This window comes from Camelus ferus, chromosome 4 (genome assembly GCF_009834535.1).
Source record: "Camelus ferus isolate YT-003-E chromosome 4, BCGSAC_Cfer_1.0, whole genome shotgun sequence".
NCBI classification, from domain to species: Eukaryota; Metazoa; Chordata; class Mammalia; order Artiodactyla; family Camelidae; genus Camelus; species Camelus ferus.
Genome location: NC_045699.1, coordinates 51253948 through 51275601, shown reverse-complemented (window position 1 = coordinate 51275601; position 21654 = coordinate 51253948). Strand labels below are relative to the sequence as shown.

Genomic DNA, 21654 nt, shown 5'->3' with positions numbered 1-21654 from the left:
TGTCAAGCACAGTCATAGCATGGCATACATCATCTCCAATCTCGTCAACAATTGGTACAATGAAGATGAGGAAATTCGGATTCACAGACATTAAGTGACTTGCATATTCAGGGATCAGACAGCAAAACTAGGATTTGAATTTAAGACTGCCTGTCTCTAAAACTTACGATCTTGTATCATGCTATTTCCTATCTTCAAGAAGGAATAAAGCATCCAACCAGGCAATGGTAATTGAAAAGACTGACCACAAATATGTTCTAATATAAAATTTCAAAAATTTAAAGTTTAAAGGAACTTCAGAGAACATCCACTCCAAGTACCTCATTGTACAAATGACACAACACTATCTTTGCAGTCTCTGATCAGCCTTGGCTATTTTCACTACTTTCTGGCCTTCAATGTACTACAAGGCCATCTGCAAATCTTTCCTAATAGCCTTAATGCAAATCAAATGAGGAATCATAGAAGAGCTATGTTTCAGTAAGTCATGGATGTGCTGAATAAACTCCCCTAAACTGGTATTTTTAGACTATTGTAAAAAAAAAAAATAAATGTTTCTGTTACTTGCCTCTTATGCAGAATTCTGGTTACACAGAATTTGTATTACTGTTTTATTGATACTCTGAAATCTTACCTTTGTGGCCACAAGAAACATAGTATAGAGGAACATAAGATTATGCCTTGATATTGCCAGATGCTTGGTTTGCTGAAATGTGAAGATAACTGACCCCAGCAGGGTTACCTTGGCAGGGCTGAAAATAAAACACATTTTAAGTTGGTAAGTAATAAACATGATTTATCTCTATGTTATTTAAATAGTACTCTCAAAATATTAATTTAATTAATTATTAATATATGTAACACAAAAATTAGTTACGTAAATACAAAGTTTTGGAAGTGCTGAGCTATATAAAGCTAAATATCTCTCTTCGTAGCATGAAGCAGCAGAGATTTCAGAATATTCATACATATTGTGACTCTCTGATAAAGAGAGTACATTTCTATATGCAATGTTTCTGAAACATATTTGACCACATAATACTTTTCCACAAAGCATCTGAAAGTCCCATGTTTCACAGCATAATTTGGGAAAAGTAGGTAAGTCCTGAAAAACCTTATAGCACCAAACAAACTCCTTGGGTGGGATGGGGGATGGAATAGAAAGCCCTAATTTGTAGCATTTTCTCATTTCCATGGTGAAAATAGTCACTCTTGGGTAACCATAGGGAATTTGTTCCAGGACCTCCCACAAATACCAAAATCCAAGTCCCTTATATAAGACAATGTAGTATTTGCATACAACCTATGCACATCTTCCCAAATACTTCAAATCATCTTGAGATTTTTTTCTTAATACCCAAAAATGTAAATGCTATGTAAATAGTTGTAAATACAATATAAGTGCTATGTCAATAGTTGTCAGCACATGGCAAATTCAAGGTTTGCTTTTTGGAACTTTCTGGAATCTTTTTTCTGGTATTTTTCAATGCACAGTTGGTTAATCCACAAATGCAGAACCCATGGATACAAAGGGCCAACTGTACTCCTGAAGGAGTTGGCCAACTGAGAAAAATGATTCTAGGCAAAGAAAAGTTAGTTTTAAACCAGACAACACCTGGCTTGTTCAAGGATAGAGTGCAGTGAGCAAGGGAGAGAACAGTAAAAGCTGAAGTCAAAGCAAATTGGGTGTGAGGGAGACGCATATGTTGGAGGTCTCATGGCCATTTAGGGAAGTCACTGCAAAGGTTTTGAACACACGAGAATCATAATCTGATTTCAGTTTTATAGCCCCAAGAAATGTTTTATGGAAGACATTTCAAGGCATAAACTTGAAATGAGAAAAATTTCCCTTGAATATCACTAGTGTCTTTCTTATAACTTATTACCAATCAAAGCCTCCTTTGTTCTATTTCTAAACTACCTCATTCAAGCTTTAAGGGCCACATTCCAAGTTAGGCATCCTGAAAGTTACTGATTCACTCAAACATATACTTCATCATTCATACTGCTTCTCAGCCTTCATTTTTAATCCACTGTAATGAGTTTATTTTCACATGACTTCTTCCTCACCTTGCGTATTGTGGCCACTATTTCCTAAGTCTTTTCCTAATTGAATTGTGGGAACATTAACTGTATTTCTGTTTCACTTTCAGGTGCATCAGGGATATATTTGTGACTTATTTAAGACTGTGTCAGTGTCTTAGAGAACATCTAACGATCAGATGCTCTTAAATGGACGCCAAAGGTAGTCTGCATTGTACAGAATAGAGTGGGTTACTTCCTCTCATCATTTTCTTATAATTAAACTCAATTACATAATTAAACTCAACTCTCATTTTTAAAGCAACTAACAGGGCTTTATGGTAATGTATTTATTATTCCCAAAGCTTGAAATTTCACTACCAAAACTATGAATAATTTGAAATCTGGGTGATGCTGGAGCCATTAGTGAAAATGCCAACAGCCTGCAACTGATTCCAGAGAAGTCTGTTCCTACATAGTTCTCTCTCCTTAAATACACACTCTTCCCACAATTCTACAACAATCCAAGAGTTTTTGTTTGGTTTTATTTTCTAAGAGGGGGAACACACAGAGAAAAGAATCAATATTTATTTTAAAAGCTACATTTAAGAGAGCAGACTTTTTGAAAAATTTTTGTTTCCTAGTTTTCTTCCCATTATCATTTTACTTATTTGTTTATCTCATCCACATTTAGAGTCCTCAAAATGTTTTTAAAAATAAATTTGGTAAGATCTAAGGATAAAAGGCTGGGTCTCAGTATAGTTCATACCAACTTACTAGGACATCTTCAGCCATTCATCAGCTTCTGGTTTCCAACCTCCTTTCACCAACTGCTCAAAATTCGTGATAATGCTACCACCTGCACCTAAAAAGAACAAGATAAAACAAAAATACGAAACCAAATTTTGAGAAAATATATGAAATGAAGCCACAATTCTATCTCCTGACTTAAAATTCCAAGAGGATCCCCAAAATATAATTCTTGGGAGAAAGAAAAAAAAGTTGTCTTGTACATTTATGGTACTGAGACAACTCCAATTCTCTCCTCTCACCAGCATGGCAACTGTCTACTGTATTACAATTAAGGTTAAAATTGAGGCCTCAGGCACAGAGATGAGGCTAGAGGTTTGTTTCAGACCTGAAAAAATAAATTCCTCTGCTTTATCATTTCCTTCCCTGATTTTAGTTTGGGGGCAGTATGCTATAACAATAGATTGAGGAATTTATTCAATTCCTACATACAAAAGGACAATAAAGGTAAGTGATGCAGAGTGAACATGAACTCATAATCAATCACATTTACTATTCAGGCTGTTCAGGCTGAAAAAATGGCAATTTTTAAAAATTACATGCACCACATAATTTACGTAAACTTGTTTTATTTATGGTGTATAAATTATACACCTTAATTAACTATGAATCCCTCTGGTTATGCTGCTAATCAAACCAATAATAAAAATTCTGTATTTTAAGATAGTCAGGCTGATGAGTACTAGCGAAAATAAAACAGTGGCTGATGAGTACTAGTGAAAAGTGTCAGTTTTGAATTAATTTTACTATCCAACAGAAACAAGGTTTCTATCTCCAACAAAGACTCTTATTAAAGTACTGGTCCCCATTAATGTAACTAGAGAATTGCTCAGTAGTCATAGTAGATCAATAACAGAATATTCATGAACACATATTGTTAATATTACCTCGAGCCCATCCAATAGCTATCATGACTATCCAGCCATTTTTGTAATAGCTATTAGCATGTGTGACTCCACCTACTATTTTCCAAGTTCTGGTCACTTCCTTCATTCCCGCAGCCAAGAGTTGAACAGGTAGAAATGAATAGCCCTGGGAAACTAGGTCACATGGGCAAAAAAATGTAATATACCTGAAATTAAATTTTAAATATTTTAATATGAGTGGAACCTTAAATAAAAATTCAGCATGTCAGCAATAATAATTTGATAAAAACACAACAAATGGAATTATCCATATAAACATGGAATGTGACAGCAAGAAGACCACTGACTTGGGTAAAGTCATTTTTTTAAAATCACATGAAGCACATATAATAATCTATCAAAAAGTCATAATCAAAAGGAACATAAATTTTATACTTCTGAATACTCTGTATATGCAAAAAGTATTCACTGAGTTCGTAATTTGTGCCTACACTATTCTAGCACTAGAAGCTGAGTGGCTGAATCCATTAACAAAATTAGGCAAATATACAATCACTTCTGATTTGGGATTTTTCTAGCTAGATTGTCTCTGTCTTTGGAAAAGGATTAGAAAAGGGCCCTTGGTAGCTGAGCTAGGGGCTGCATTTCAACTCCACTTACATCTTCACTTGTGACCAGACCTCTGTACATAAAGTGCAGCCTATACAGAGAAAGGTCATAGTTCTCAAGGAGATATATTTATGTTTAAAAAATGTATTTTCATACGGCTGAAAGAACATGAAGCTCATTCTCCATTTAGCTAAGGAAGCTTTAGTTTTAACCAGTCAAATTGTGATATTAGTTTAAGAATAATCCACTCCTCCTCAGGTGAATTATTTTTTGAAGTTTCATTTGTTTTAAGCATCTTTCAACAATTTAACAGTAGTGTTAACTGGGAAACACACCACTTTTCCCCCCATTCCTAAAATACTCTCTGGCAGACAATTCTGTGCTTAAAGCATACACCTTGGAGCAATACAGAATACACTGCATGAAAAAAGTATGTTATCTCTTCTTAAAGAAGTTGTTCATCTTACTGTAATTCATCGTTCATAAAGTCAGAATTCCCAGAAGTATTCATGGAATATGAAACCTATCTGCCAAAACACTGCTTCAAAGACCCAATACAAGATGTAATGGTTTGTTCAACCTGAAGCACCCTCTCTTCTTCATCTCTACTTGTCAATTCCTTCCTACTATTCTTCAAGATCCCACTCAAATACTACCATATACATTGCCTTTGGGAGTTTTGTTTTAATATTATCAGTTCAAACTAAATTCCAGTGGCTCTGTACACCTAAAACACTGGTTCCTACACTTCAACACAGCTCTTTATACATTTTTCTTTATAATATATAAAGGCTGCAACGCTCATAATAAACTATAATAGTCTTAGACGGCAGGAATCATTCATCTTAATACCCTCCTCTCACCTAAAACTCAGCATAATAAAAAGTAGACCTGATTTAAGTCATTTATTAGCAGTTAATCTGAAGGCAAAATATAAAACATATACCAAAGAATCAACTGATAATTAAAGAATTTGAGAGAAAGGATTAAATAATCTAAGAGTGGTAAAAAGCTTTTGAAAAATTACTGCATGATATAAAAATTTTACATGTTCATATAGTATTTTTGAAGCCTCTATACAATTCTCTATTTAAATATGGAACAAGTTTCCAGGAAGTAGTTTAGGTACTGGGGAGAAAAAGAATTACACTTAAATAAGCAATTTTTGAATGTATTTTTAAATAAAATAAAAATATTTTGGTATCCAGTATAATTTAGATTAAGAAAGGGAGATTTAGTTTCACTTTAGCAGTAATGTATGCTCAAAATACTCAAACAAAAAAACAACAAAACAAAAATACAAATGGCCCTATTCTCATTTTCTATACTGAGACTATCTTCAACGTGAGTTAAAAGCCTATACTTGGATTCTACAAGAGTACTACTACAACAGCAATCTTGGACTTTTTCTATTCAACATTATGGCATATGGTCTAAAATTTGTAATTATTGCTATTTTTAATGTCTTTATTGCATTTAATCAGATATTTCTATAGTATGCCTATAATATGCTAATATTTTCAACCGAGAACAGTCTTGTTTCAAGTGTTAAACAGCCACAGGGCAAAAGAACAATTGTTAATTGTGCTCCGTAGACTTACAAGTAAGCAAAACAGACCAGTGGCTCCCTAAACAACTATTCCTGCTCTATAACACAAGTTAGCTTTTTAAAAATCCTTTAATGAATCACTTAACCAACATTCCTTAAGGAATCATCATGTCCTTCCTCTGTAAAGATTATAATTTCACCTTTAATTAAAATTGCAACACTAAGGAACTTTTAACATGTGCTTAAAGGAAACATATCAGAAAAGAAGAAATGGAACTTATCCGGTATGAAATGGAACAAGAAGGCAATTTCTCATACGTTAAGCCACTGAGGTTAATAGAGAGAAAAAAAGGACAAAGAATAGTGCTAACTAACAGAAGTTAGCCTACAACAGGATACAAAACAGGACGCTAGGCTACTGACAAATGAAAGCTAAACCAGTTCAAGTAGGAAAGATGAAATTAGAATTTAGGTTAATAACAGGAGTTGAGCTTCCCACAGTTAGTCACTGAGAATGCCCTACTATTAATTCCCCTTCTCTGACTACCAAAGACAGTATAACTAAGCCAAAACAGAAAAAACTAAATACAGTTCATATGAGTCTGACAGCTTTGCTCTTGCTCTTATTACTCTTATAAATTAATACTTTTGTACATATGCTTTGAAAAGGACTATTACAGAATGACAAATCTATAAAACTATACCTTTTCTTGTATTTTTCCTTACAAAAATGGAGTCTCAGTTATGCAAATGTGCAGTATATAATTGATACTTGGAAGTTAAAGGAAAACAAACTGTCATAAAAATAAATACACAGAAAAATTACAAAATATTTATTTCCCCCACAAATAGTTTTCAAAAAGAAAAATCCTATGAAAGGGTACAGTCTTCCAAACAACAGTAAACAAACACACTATGACATACTAAGTTACTGTTTCCCTTTGCCAGTAGATGGTGCTAATCTCCAGATGTGAGCACTATGAGCTATTATACTAAGGAAAGATGACTTACCCAATAAATGAATTCACATACTCCCTTAGCTCAGCCTGCTAGAGTTTAAAGTACATTACAAACACCATTTTATTTCCAAATTAAAATCAAATGAAGCAAAGATCACACATTTGCTTTCAACATTAAAACCTTAAAAATGAAAATAGTAAAATATACTATGTCTTTAAGCAAATATTATTTTTCTATATTTAAGGGCAGGTGAGAACAGAGACAATGTCAGTATTCCCCAAGTCCAAAACAATACACTGCATAAGTACAGACTGAAGGACTAGGCAGCTGAGGTTTGAATCCTGGCTCCAGCTACCAGATATCCGTGATACCTCGGGCAAGTTATTTAACCCTTCTTGCCTCAGATCTCTCCTCTATTAAAGGAAAATAAAAGAGTACTTACCTCACCAGTGAGGTTAAATGAGGTAATAAAGGTAAAGCGCTCAGAAAAGTGTCTGGGACACAGTAAGTACTACATCAGTGGCTGCTACTGTTGTTGTTTTGTAATGCCAAACAAAACAAATAGAAACAATAGAAATACTCATCAGAAGAATAAATAAAATATAGATATTAATATAATGGATTATACAGCAGTGAGAAGGAATGTACAACAGCTACAAACAAAACAGAGATGTATCTTAGTAACATAATACTGAGTGAAAAAAAGTCCTAGAGAATTATATAGGGTATGATACCCCATTTTAAAACAAATAAAACTAAAAAAACTATTGTTTAGATACTCATATATAAGATGCACACCTTTTTTTAAACGGTAAGAGAAACACAAACAGGGTAGAGGTTATCTGTGGAAAAAGTGCAGAGAGATGAGCTAGGGGGAGAGAAATATAAGTGTACATATAAGTTACTAGTAAAGTCCATTTCTTAGGTTTTTAGGTGAGGTGCAATTTTCCACATTACAGTGGAAATGTAAATTAGCATAATTCCTTTGCGAAATGATGTATCATTATCTAGTAGAGCTTAAGAATCACTTTTCCTATAACTCAGTAAATCTATCTACTCTCAAGCATATACCAAGAGAAAATCTTGCCCATGTACATCAAGTCCTTACCAACACTGTAATAGAAAAAAACTAGAAACACTCTCTGTCACCAGAGAATATGAATATGACAATTCATTCTGATACACTATACAGCAGTAAAAATTAATAAATTACAACCATGCACAGTAAGACTAAATCTCAGGAACAGAGGTTGAGCAAAAAAAGCAAGTCACCAAAAAATACATACATATGATTGTACTTATAAAACTTTCAGAAATTATATTGTTTAGGAATATAAACATATGCCAGAATTACATAGAAAAGTAAAGGAACAATAGGTATAAAAATTAAGGATGGTTCTCTCTGAATAAGGAAGAAAGGAGACAGGATCGGGCTGCAGGTGGAGGGTAGCGTACAGGGGACATCAACACTACTGGCAAGGGTTCTAGGAAGACGGTGGCACCAGCAGTTGAATAGATTTTGATCTTTGCAAATTCCCACATAAAAACAGACGGGGCAACTAGACAGCAAAGCCAAAATCCCACCCACAGCACTTACAACAAAATTATGTGACAAGGTATCCCTTCAAATCCCAAAATGCAAATGTGTAGAGACAAATCACCAGCACCCACAAGATCTACGCTGCTTGGCAGGAAGAAGAAAGCAGCAAGGTGGCAACTAACAGACCTAAGAACAAAACAGATGACAAATAGCTAAAGGGTATTCACTAGAAAGCACAGCAGGCCCATTTGGGAAAAACAACAAAAACAACAGCTGAAACTGGAAGGGATTCTGATACTTCCAATACCTGGAGAGCAAACGGTCTATGCTAAGAAGGTCTGAAGGGGTTGGACCAATGATGTCCCCGTGAACTTTGAAAACTGCGATTTACATAGGCTTCCTTCTAGAACAAGCCCCACAATGAGAAGAAAGCACTGGTATATAATCAAAACTGAGCAAGACAGAGCAACAAAAGGAGAAAGTCCAGACCAAACTAGGGAGGGAGAGAAGACCCAGGAAATCTCAGAAAGCAGGTTACTGGAATACTGTGTAAAACAATGGACGAGGAGCTCTATGAAGTCAGAAAATCTTTTCTGAAGTCCACCTTATTTTAAAAGTTCAAGAAACCTGATTCCACATTAAAATGACCAACAGAAAAGTATCAAGGTCAAACCCCATACACATTTACTGTAAGAGGAAAAAGAAACCTACAATGAAAGTACTCAGAAAAATGTGTGCACAAAACAGATCAGAACTGCAACTTCCTATTTCAAAACAAGCTAAAGACATTATGAAAGTGACACAACACATAAAAGAACAATATACATCAGAATTAGAAAAACTAAGAATTGAATATACAATTCTTTCAGGAAGAATAAGAAAGAAGAAAAAGAAACAAATTATTTCAGTAATGAAGATTAAACTAGAAGAAAAACAAAGAGAAATGAAATAACAGTGCCTTCAAAGAAACAGAACGTAAAAAGGAAAATATTTTAAATTTTTTAAAAAGATAGATAAAAAGGTTCACTGAAGAAAGGCAAAAAAAGAGCCAATAGGAGTTCTCGAAGAAAACCAAAGCAAGAAAAGAGTACAATTACCAAAATAACTTTCTCAATTAAAAACTATAACAAAAACAAAAAATGTGTAGCTACTAAAAAGAAAAGACCACGTACCAAGAATACTGACTCTGAATGACCAACACCTAGACATATTATATTTAAATTATTAGGCTTTAATGGAAAAAAAAAAAAACTTGGGGGCATCTTAAAAAGACCATGTGAAAGAAAATTAAATGATCATCAGAGTTTTCCACAGCAATGCTTTATAAGACAAGAAAACTGAGTAATATATTTAAAATACTCAAAGACAGAAAGTTGAATCCTATGACTTTATATCAAATAAAACTGACTTTCACGTACAAAAGACACAGACAAACTTATTAGCACATGAGAATTCAGGGACTACTATTCTAGATGAATCTACTAGAGAAAAAGCTTCAGACAACCAAAATTACTAGAGACACAGACATAAGAACTGGTGACAAGCATTAAATACAGAGTTGGCTATAGAAGACTGAATGAGGATTAATAAGGGAAGAGTATAGCACATAGCAGCTATTACTATGACAATGGAGAATAGTACTTCCATGTAAAAAACTAGGAGGAGAATGAGAAGTGTATATGTAAAAAAATTACTATGTTTAGTAATCATGTCAGTGATGGCATTCATACTGTTACTCCAAAGCAACTGTGTATTGCATGAATACAGAATAAATGAGCAATGTTGGAATATCCTAATTCTATCGTGTCTTGTGCCCCTAAGAACCAAGCTTCTTAGTGTGGAAGAAAAAGATACACATGTAACAGAAAGGTTAAATAAAAGTTCCATGATCTTGAATTTGAATTAGAAACATCAAATGAACTCATGAATTATTTTATCCTTATTTTTCATAGCTCTGTCCACTGAAAAGGCCTAGAAACAATAACTAATCCAGTAATAATGAACATGTCTAATGCTCAGACTGTGGTCTCGAAATACCATTTCTCACTAAAAGGAACCAGCACTTTTTAGAGAAATGAGTAATTCAAGAAGAAAGTACAAGATGAATCTTACATTAAGTAGCAAGGAAGCTAATCAAAGTCTCAAGAGCCAAAGTGAAGAAATTCCCAGTGGCCAATGATGGAACGATGTGACCTTCAATAGTGAGAAAACTGCAATTTATTGAAATCCATAAAATATACTTAAATCCATGAGTTCATACTTCACTAAAAACAAAAAACAAAACAAAACAAAAAAACTGGTCATCTTTGAAGAATAGCAGAGGACTAATTCATTATCTTGAGAACTGGTAAATAAAGAGAAAGAATCAAATATTTATCCTGCCTTTCCTTTATAAACTATACAACTGGGTAACCAAATAATAATTAGTGGGAAGTATTTATTTATATTATCCCAACTAATACATAAGAAGATAGAATTTGCCTATTGCCATTTTGTAATTCTCAATTACTTACTAGACAATAGTCATTAAGTATAAAAAGAGTGCTAAATGTCAACAAAAAGAAAGCTAATCAGATATCTGGAGCCTCTTCTGGTCTCTATAAAATGAAAGAGACTTAAGAGATATTAAAATTGTTAATAGGTACAACTAAATTATAGTGTCTAGGGATGACATCTGGATGATAAAATTATAAAAATATGAAAAGAACTGATTGCCATAAAAGTCAGAATAATGGTGTGTTATCATAATGGTTATTTAAGGTGTGAAAGGGGTTGTGATTGGAATGTGATACAGAAGAGGAAATTCTGGGATGGATGGCAAAGCTTTATTTCCTGACTTGGGTCATGGTTTCAAGGATATACCTAACAAAAAATTTCATTAGGCCATATATTTGGTTTTTGTGGTTTTTACTTTATAATAGAATATTTTTGTAAGTGGCAATTTTTTCTTAATCTAAATGAAGGATATACAAGTTTTTGTTATACCAATTTGTTACATGTTGCATATATTTTATAAATATTCTTTTGTACCTACTCAATATTAATTAAAATTTTAAATTAAAAAACACATATTGTTCATAATGAAAACTCTTCTTGGTCAAGATCATGCAAATTGAAATCCAGACCGTATTATTTACCAACTCTTCAAGCCTCAATTTCATCTTATGTAAAATGGGGATAATAGAAGATCTCAAGTTAACAAATAATTAAATACTATACTATTAATTCACCACATAAAAATGTATTTCTTATTTTCTATTTCTAACATATCTTTTAGTTTCAGCCAAAAAAGTATATATTTATAGACAAGCAATTTTATTTCTTCAGTGAATCGACTAATCAAGATCTGTAATTTCTTGCTACTCAAGTATAGAAATCCCATTTAATATAACACCATATAGCAGTCCACTCCTTTAGCAACGTATTCACTGCAGTACTTGGCACACAGTTAACAAAACAAAGCCCCTGCTCTGATAGGCTATTATTCTAGTGGAGTGAGACAAACCAACGTTAAAAAGAAATAAACAGACAACATGTCAGATAGCAATACGTCTAGAAAAAAAAAAGTATGATATGATAGTCATGGGAGAGGAAGTGTTTTTTTCAGAAAAGATCTCCCCCAAAAAAGAAAATATGAGCTTTCTAAGAAAAGAACATTACAGACAAAAGAGAGCAAGCACAAAGGCACGGAGGTAGAATACCTTTGTGTTCAACAAATGCTAAAGCCAATGTGGCTGGAGCAGATGGACCAGAAGTAGAGTAGAAAGACATTACATTAAAGAGACAGGAAGGGAAGATTCTGTAGGGTCTTAAAGGCCACGATAAGTTTTGAATTTTCTTCCTAATAAGATAAGAAACCACTGAGAATAGCAGTAATATGTTCCAACTTACTGTAAATTAATCATTTTATCTACTATGTGAAGAACAGACTCAGGGGGATAATGAAAGAAGTAGCTAGACCACTTAGGAACCTACTGCAACTGTCCAGGCAAGAAATATTGGTAGTTAGTATACAGGAGTAGTGGAAGTGATTAAAAGTGCCAGACTCTGGATATCCGTTTTTGTTTTGGTTTTTTTTGGTTTTGCCAATTTTTTAATTGAAGAATACTCAGTAACAATGTGTCAATTTCTGATGTACAGCAAAATGTTTCAGTCATACACAGAAATACACATATTCGTTTTCATATTCTTTTTCATTATAGGTTACTACAAGATACTGAATATAGTTCCCTGTGCTATACAGAAGAAACTTGTTCTTTTATATATTTTTATATATAGTAGTTAATATTTACAAATCTGAAAGTCTCAATTTTTCCCTTCCTGCCCCCTTTCCCCCTTGGTAACTATAAGATTGTTTACTATGTCTATGAGTCTGTTTCTGTTTTGTAAATGAGCTCATTAGAGTCTTTTTTCTTTTTTTAGCTTCCACATATGAGTGGTATCAAATGGTATTTTTCTTTCTCTTTCTGGCTTATTTCACTTAGAATGATGATCTCCAAGTCCATCCATGTTGCTTCAAATGGCATTATTTTATTCTTTTTTGTGGCTGAGTAGTATTCCACTGTATAAATGTACCACAGCTTCTTTATGTATATCTTACTTTTCAAGTACTTCAGCATCTACACTCAAAAAATTATCCAAAATGGCTAATATCCTTTTAAAATATTGCTATAGAAATAAAAGTCCTTGGAAATAAAAATGACATAAAACACATAGCAACTAGAAGACTATACTTTAAGAGATGGTTAAAAAAATCAATAAGAGACAGTGGCTGTTTAAGTGTAAAGGCTCTAAAGTCAAACTTCCTGGTTTTGATTCTAGCTCAATAATTCACAAAATACAAAAATTTTAGCAATGTTTCTCTGTGCCTCAGTTTTCTCATTTCTCAAATGGAAATAATAATAGTTACTTCATAGGACTCTTGTGATTAAATATGACAATGAATAAAAAGAATTTAGCTGACATATGGTAACAACTCAATAAATATTAGCTATCAAATTTATTGTTCTACTCCTAGTTTATACCGCCATAGGTTCCCACTATTTTTCTCAGTCCTCCTATTATTTATATTTCCTTTTATGACTAGTTACATATTCATTTTAAATTATCACAATAAAAATTAAATTTAGATGTTCCTAACATTATATATTTCAGTGATATGGTTTTTAATCAAAAGCATAGCTTTTGCTTTAGATATAACAAGGCTCTCTGATTTGTATTATACTTTTTTTTAACTTGATGGATCAAACCACTTAAAGATAACTGAATTTGGATTTGCAAGAATCTAAAGCAATTCCTACTAATATTTCTCCTTCACTTCAAAATTAAGTTCAAAACAAAATTAATGTTAAATTTCATAAGGCTCTGAAAAATCCAACGGAGTACAAGAACAATTACCATAAATATGACTCATAATCACTAGGACTTTCTGTGTAGTTTATCACATTCTTGATTATCCTGTTGCATAACTATGTGTATGGGTTCGGTTCACAAGATCAACTGTTTGGGGTCAAATACTTGATGCCCTTTCATATTTGAAATGCTTCCACTAAAGATACATAAAACAATGGTAACTATACCTACCTCTGGGAGAGGATAAGGGAGAAGGGTAAGAAAGACATATTTTGCACTTAAAACCTTTGGCATTATTAGGGTTCCTTCCCTTGTACATGCATTGACTTTCTAGGAACATAAAATATTTTTTAAAGAAAAAAATTCCATTAACTAATAATTTACAGAACAATTTTTTAATGTCTCATAGTTTACCACAATGGCAGCTTACCAGATTGAAGATGCCAGTAATATGTTAGTGTTGTTTGCAAGAAACCTCAATGGAGGTTCTGCAAGCAGTATACAGGATAAAATTCCTCCACCAAAGCAGTGGAGCATAGCAGTAAACCAGCTTGACAGAGGATTCTTCCATGCCATCGCTGCTGCTCCTGAAATGATAAAGTAAAAATGTGGTCTGAAATACTGTATATTAAACAAGTCCTGAGGTACCTGTGGCTCTAAAGAAATACACTTCTTAATATCATAACTTTCTAGGACTTATTATTACTCATAAGTGTGACAATCATGATTATAAATGGCACCTTCTGTTCTTTGAATCAAAACTGGAAACATTTTGTTAGGACATGGGTGATTTGGGGCACCTTTAAAAACTCTGTTCAGGATCTTACTGTCAGTTTCCTAGTAGTACATTATTATAAACAATCTCCCCACCTATTGTCTCCTTTTATTCCCAACCCTATTCTAGGTACGCTGGTTGATATGTCAAAGCGATACATTAAGAAAAATTTATAATCTTAAGTACTTTGGAAAATAAAAGCTGAAATAAAGAAACAAAATTTTCAGTATGACAAGCTGGAAACAGAATAACAAAATAAACCAGAGGTGAAAGGTTGATGAGGAACAGGTATTTACATTATCTCAAGTGTCTCCTAACAAATTACTTATTAATCATGGAGAAAAATAATAACTTTAGAGTGGACAAATCTTGGAGATATAACTATAAAACAAACAACATCAGGTGACTCCTCACATTTTGCACCAAGAAGACATCATCACTTCTGCAGTATTTCTACCAAAAATGTATAACCTGAATTAATTGAATCAGACATACTCAAATTGAGGGCTATTCTGAAAAAACAAACAAATAACAACATAGCTTATATTTTAACAACGTCACAGTCAAGAAACACAAAAACAGGGCTGATGAAATGTTCCAGATTAAATGACATTAAAGAAACAACTAAATGCAATGCATTTCCTAGATCATATCATATAAAGAATATTTATAAAGGATCTTTTTGGACAATTGATGAAATCTAAATATGGACTGTGGCCTTGATAACTGTACTGTATCACTGTTAAACTTCCTAATTTTAATAACTGTACAGTGGTTCTTAAAATTAATAAACTGAAGTAATTAGAAGTAACTGGGCAAAAATGCCTCCAAATTTACACTCAAGTGGTTCTCAAAAAATACTATGCATAAACAAAAACATTCAGAGAGGATGCTAAAGTACAAACTTCTAGTTATAAGATAAATAAGTTCTTAGGATCTAATGTACAGTGTAATAGCTGTAGTCAATAGTACTGTATGATACTGTATTTTATACTTGAAATTTGCTAAGAGGATAGGTTTTAAGTGTTGTCACCACACACATACAAAAAAAGGTAACTATATGAGATGATGGATGTGCTAACTAATTTGATTATGGTAATTACTTCACAATGTTTATGTGTATATATGTAATCATCACATTGTATACTTTAAATATGTATAATTTTGTCAGTTATATGTCAGTACAGATAGGAAAAAATAAAATAAGTGAGGTAAAATGCTAATAGTTGGTGATTCTGGGTAAAGTATATAGGAGTTCCTTGACCTAGTCTGGCAACTTTCCTTTAAGTTTGAAATTATTAAAGGAAAAAGTACAAAAAAAGTTTTTCAAGTCAGCCATAGACATAGAAGCAAATTATAAAAACAAAAGTAGAAATTTATTAGATGCTAAAATAGGGAGCTAGAGATAGGCAATTAATAAAGCCAACCCAAAGCTGTTTTTGGAAAAGACCAATAAAACAACCATTGTTCAACAAGTCTGAAAAAGGCAGGGGAGGGAAGAAGAATGAAAATTAATGCCTAACATTAGAAGCAAAAAAAAAAAAAAAAGGGAAATGATTTGAGAGCTTTTCTCATTATAAGAAAACAACATGTATTTAACCTAATAAATATGAAGATGTAGTTGAAATGGACAATTTTCTAAGAAACTAGATATTAGCAAAATTCCCTTAAGAACAGATATAAATTTGAACATACAAATAACTATGGAAAAAGTTACAGGGCAGTCCAAGATCTATCCTGAGAAAGTGCTAGACTCAGATAAATTAATAGGAAACATTTATCAAATAGTTTTGGGTTACTCTTTTTTTTAAGTTACATAACTATTACAGAGTTTAGCAAACCATTACAGAGTTTAGAAAAGCTTAAATCATTATATGAAAACAACATAACTCCAACATAAAATTATAAAGAAAACAAAGAAGAGAGAATGAGAGAGGAAGGAGAAAGAGAAGGAGTCAGGGAGGAAGAGAGAAGGGAAAGGAGGGAGGGAAGAAACAAAAGAGGAAAGAAGACACACTGTAATTCTAACTTATGAGTATAGTGCACAAATACATCAATAACAAATTGAAATCAATAGTTTTTCAAAAGGATAATAAATCATAACCAAGTAGATTTCATCCAAAGAATTTAAGGGACATTCCATATTTAGAAATTCATTAAAATCATTCACTATATAAACAAATTTATGATCATTCCTTTAGATAGACAGTAAAAGATCACTTGCTAAAAATTCAATATGCTAAGTTTTTTAAAAAATCTAGCAATCTAAGAACAGAAAAAAAAAAAAAAGCCATGAAGGAAAAGATTTACAAGTCTGACATCATCAGAATTTAAAACTTCTATTTAACAAAAAAATGGGATAAAACAATTTTTTTTAACTAACAAAGCAAATTCCAATAAATCAACAGAAAAAGACAACAAACTCAATAGAAAAATGAGCAAGTCACAAAGCAGAAAATATAAATCACTAAGAAACATGCCAAAAAATAAACAAAGGAAAAGTCCTTAACTCATCATTAATCAAACAAAAACAAAATTAAAAATGTTACTTCACACACCTTCAATTGGCAAAAAAAAAAAAAAATTACAACTTAATATCAATAAATTGGTAAAAGTATGAGGAAATTCATATACCTCTAGTGAGAATAAAAATAAGCAAAACCATTCTGAAAAACAATTTCATAGTTATCAATTAAAATTTTAAATTGACTTAAGTGCCCAAGGAGTTTCATACAAGAATATTGAAGCAGTGCTGTTTACAATGCTGTGATAAAAATGAAAACTATAAATGACCACCATCAGAGGAATAGTTAAACAAACCATGATCAGCTGTACTATGGTATACAAGAGCAATTCAAGAGTGTGGTAGATCAATATCAACATGGGAAGATCCACAAGACATGCTGCTGAATAAAAACAAAAACCAAATACAATCATGTTGAAAAAAATATTATAGCATGTAATTATTTATGGGCAGAAATCAAACACTATGTATTTGTATAGGTACATACATGGAATGCACAGAAAAGGGTCTGAAATACACCAAAATATTAACTGTTACCTCCTGAGGAAGCTTAGAATTAGGGAAGATTGTCAAAGGGGCTTTACATTTATTTAATTATATTGATTATATTATTTGATGATATATGAATTCTTGAAAAAAAGTTTATTAATTATAAAATTAAATAAAAATTTAGACAATTATGTCATATCCAATCTGAGAAAACCAATGCATCTATTCAAAACAAATGTAGCAGCTTTACATGAACTGATATGACAAAAAGAAAACCTTCGGTATATAAACAATATGTACAGTAAGAAATCATTTGCTGGGGAAAAGAAAAAATGATGTATTTCTATAGGTACACACACATGCAGCTAATGCATAAAATAAGGTATTCAAGAATACCCAACCAAACTGTAAACTGTTGTTACCTTTTAGGGAGAGGCACATTTATGCAAAAACAGACAATAAAATAAATTATGCAAATGTATGTGTGAGTTCAGTAGAGTAACATCATACTTGTACTAACATGGGAATTCATCTATATGTGCTCAGGGGAAAAAAGGAGAGGGAGATAAAAATTTAAATATTGCAACCCACCATTCCACACAACAAAATGTGCCCAGGAGTGAACATGAGTTGGCAGATGTGAATTTTCAGTGGTGTACATATCCCATCAAATGAAGTGATGCCAAGGTTTAATGATATACATCTGGTGATAACTCAAGAAATGGCGACCTATACCAATATGGAAGAAAAATTAGTTTTGAAACACTTACTATAAAACAAGACGTCAATCTCCAGTGTAGCAATTTCTCCTAAACTTAAAATATTTTTCAAGAGTTATTTTGATGATACGTGGTCATGCTGTCTTTATAGAGCCAAACCCTTACGTAAGATGTGAGACCAATATGTCTCTCTATATAAATATATACTGTTATCCATCTAAATATGTATACAGGCACTGTTTGGTATTACCCTGTACAGTGATGACTGATTATAACACTGGTCAGTCAGCACAGTGATGAATATGATCTTTTCCTTTGGTCAATGGACATTCACTGCCATGCTGAGCCATTCTCATACTGAGAGGCAATACAGAGTCCTCAACAGTACAGACTCTGGAGTTTAATTGCCCAGCTATAAATCCTGGCTCCAGCACTTACTCTTTGTGTGAACGCCACAAGGTAACTGTTTTCCCACATCTTAAAAAAAAATAAATAAGTACATACATATGTGTGCATGTGCGTGTGTGTATGGAGAGAGACAGAAGGCAGGGCAGGGAGAGAGAGGGAGGAAAAGGAAAAGGAAAACCTACTTCACAGGATTTTTGTAAGGGTTGACTGTGAGTGAGTACGTTTAAAGCATTTAGAATGTGGGCCTGGCAGATAGTAACAGTAAGTATCAGCTATCACTATTATGACAGAAGTGAACAGAAATGAAAAGCAAAATTCCCCTTTCCTCTCTACTTCTATCCTTCAATCATACTCATTTCCTATGGGTGACACCTTCCAGATTTTTTTCTATGCTTATTTACACATAAATAAGCACACCTTTTCCCTCTTCTTCTCCCACAACCCCATCCCGTGTGTGTGTGTGTGTGTGTGTGTGTGTGCGCGCGCGTGTGTGTGTGTTCCCTCTGTCTCTCACAGGCATACCCTGGTTAGCTCTGTGGACAGATTCTGGAAATGGGAGGTCTAACTGAACAAGAGCTATAGCACAGTTACTATGAAGACACATTCCAAAGTAACTGATTACTTCTGATAAATATACTATTAGGGAACACTAGCTCTTATCTCTAGCCTCTGTATCCCTTAGTGCTACTCTAATGGAAGATTTAGCATTATGATCATCCATCTGACACAACAATTTGGCTTAGCCAAATTCAAATATTCAAAACCCAGTTTTCCTTTGACCATTAAAACAGTCCAAATCAAATTTACTAAATTTGATGCTTTCACACAGATTACTCACTCATGTAATATGCATTTCTGATTAAGTCTGTCAAAATAACTTTCCTTTTCCCTCAATTTTCACATTATTTTACCCTTTCCTCTTAAGACACACCATATTCTAGATTTTGTTCACAAGTGTTAGTTCCATTATAAGATCGTTATCCCTTGAGACTCTAAGAGACATTAATATAAAGAAGGTGCTCTATAAATGTTTACTGTATGAGAGAAAAATACATGTGAAATGTTTCAGAAGTGTGAATATGACAATTTATTACCCTTAATTTCCCTTAGTCTTATCACAAGTCACTGAAGTAGCTGTGATTATGTATCAGTTTTGTGACTCTCTGTAGAACCTCTAACCTCTCTTGGCTTAAATTTCAACTTTCATAAAATGAGAATAACACGTAATTTATAAGAATTTAAAATGAGAGACTATGAGCAAGGTAGCAGGATACAAAATAAACATACAGAAATCAGTTGCATTTCTTTACACTGACAATGAAACAGCAGGAAAAGAAAGTAAAGTAACAGTCCCTTTTAAAATTGCACCCAAAACAATAAAACACTTAGGAATAAATCTGACCAAGGAGGTGAAAGACTTATACATGGAGAGCTACAAAACACTGATTAAGGAAATTAAAGGTGACTTAAGAAAATGGAAAGATATTCCATGCTCTTGGATTAGAAGAATCAATATTGTTAAAATGGCCATACTACCCAAAGGAATCTACAGATTTAATGCTTTATTCCTGGATTTAATTTCTGAAAGCAAAGGAGAAACTGACTGGTGATGTGGAAATGACAGAAATCACAGGAGAAAATAACCATGTCAAATGACAACTTATTGAGAAAGTGCTAAGTACTGAGAAACCAGGAACATTAAATGAATCTGCAAAGAGAGAGCACAGAATGGTTGAGAACTTTGAAATCAGCCCAAAAACTAGCTCTATAATTTACCAAATTATGTGACTTAAGTAAAGGGTATTTTATTCCCATAAAACTATTCCTCATCTGAAAAATGAGTTCAATAATACCTATCTAAAAAGATGTGTTAGGATTAGAATTAAGATACTAAAATGTTCTGCATGTAACAGAAATGAATGAATATTGTGTAAGAAAGGTAGTGCAACCTATGTGACACTATGAGGAAAGAGAAGGAGGGGAAGGAAGAGGAACAGGGGCGGTGGGGGGAGACGACAATGACAACAGCACAGTTGAGTTTCTCTAGGGCTATAACAGTATCTTTCATCTTAACATCCTCAACATCTAATACAGTGTCTGATACATTTCAATGAATATTTGTTTAATCGAACTACCTACAATTTGAAAGAAGTTAGCAAAACAGTGGTCAGAGAATTAAGAGTAAAGTAATAGATTTTGTGTGTAAAAATCAAGTAGAGATAATTCTAAATTTTCAGAAAGTCTTACAGAAAACAACAATCAGATATAAATGTAGGATTAAAGATATGTGTTTATTTTAATGAAGACTTAAACGAGGAAAAAACAGAGAAGACAGATTTTAAATGTGAGATAAGAGATTAAAATTGATGATGCAAATTTTCTGTTAAAATGATTTCTGACCAACAGATCTCAAAGCAGCATTTTCCAACTTCTTAATAAAATGCCCAAGAAAACAGGAAAAAACAGACAAACAAACAAACAAAAAACCTACACTGCCAGACAAAACTAAAAACTATAGACATCAGATGCCAGAGTACAGGAGGAACTACAGTTAAGTATGAGGCAAATGGAAGTAAACTAAGAAATAAAAAACAATCCGACATATTAAATAATACCCATGATGTCTTTACTTATGAAGCACAAGTCACATGGAAAAGGAAAGCTGGGGTGAGAGAGGGAAAAATCACCTTTCCCTGGATTTGAAGACCTACAACCTAAAGCAAACAAAAAAGGCGATGGATGCTACCCTTACCAACACCACATAAGAGTTAATCCCCTTTACCCGCCTGCCCCCAACAGCACCTTTTAAGATCTAGACTACAAATCGTTAAGATGTAAATTGTAGAAAGTGGGGAGTGGTAGAGTACATTCCAAAATGTACTCTAGGTTGAGGGGATAAGAAGAATCCTGGTAGCAGTACATAGATGAATTGTAGTTTTATTGTACTACAGGTCTGAGTTTTAGAGAATCAGTCACTGGGGAACAGAAAAAAGCTGCCAATTAAGTAAAATTTTAAATAAAGTATTGGCAA

General features: G+C 33.0%; 1 protein-coding gene across 2 annotated transcripts in view; it reads right to left on the bottom strand.

Moving 5' to 3' along the window:
• TMEM38B (transmembrane protein 38B) overlaps positions 1 to 21654 on the bottom strand; it is a 41731-nt gene that overhangs the window by 17484 nt on the left and 2593 nt on the right. The window contains exons 2-6 of one of the 2 annotated variants that reach the window (XM_032478124.1): positions 18088 to 18225; positions 14139 to 14295; positions 3720 to 3904; positions 2800 to 2887; positions 635 to 752 (exon numbers count right to left, since the gene is read on the bottom strand). In XM_032478124.1, the coding sequence (XP_032334015.1) occupies positions 635 to 752; positions 2800 to 2887; positions 3720 to 3904; positions 14139 to 14295; positions 18088 to 18157 (618 nt within the window). In that variant the 5' untranslated portion in view covers positions 18158 to 18225. The remainder of the gene's footprint in view (positions 1 to 634; positions 753 to 2799; positions 2888 to 3719; positions 3905 to 14138; positions 14296 to 18087; positions 18226 to 21654) is intronic. The other variant, XM_032478123.1, reaches the window with a different exon arrangement.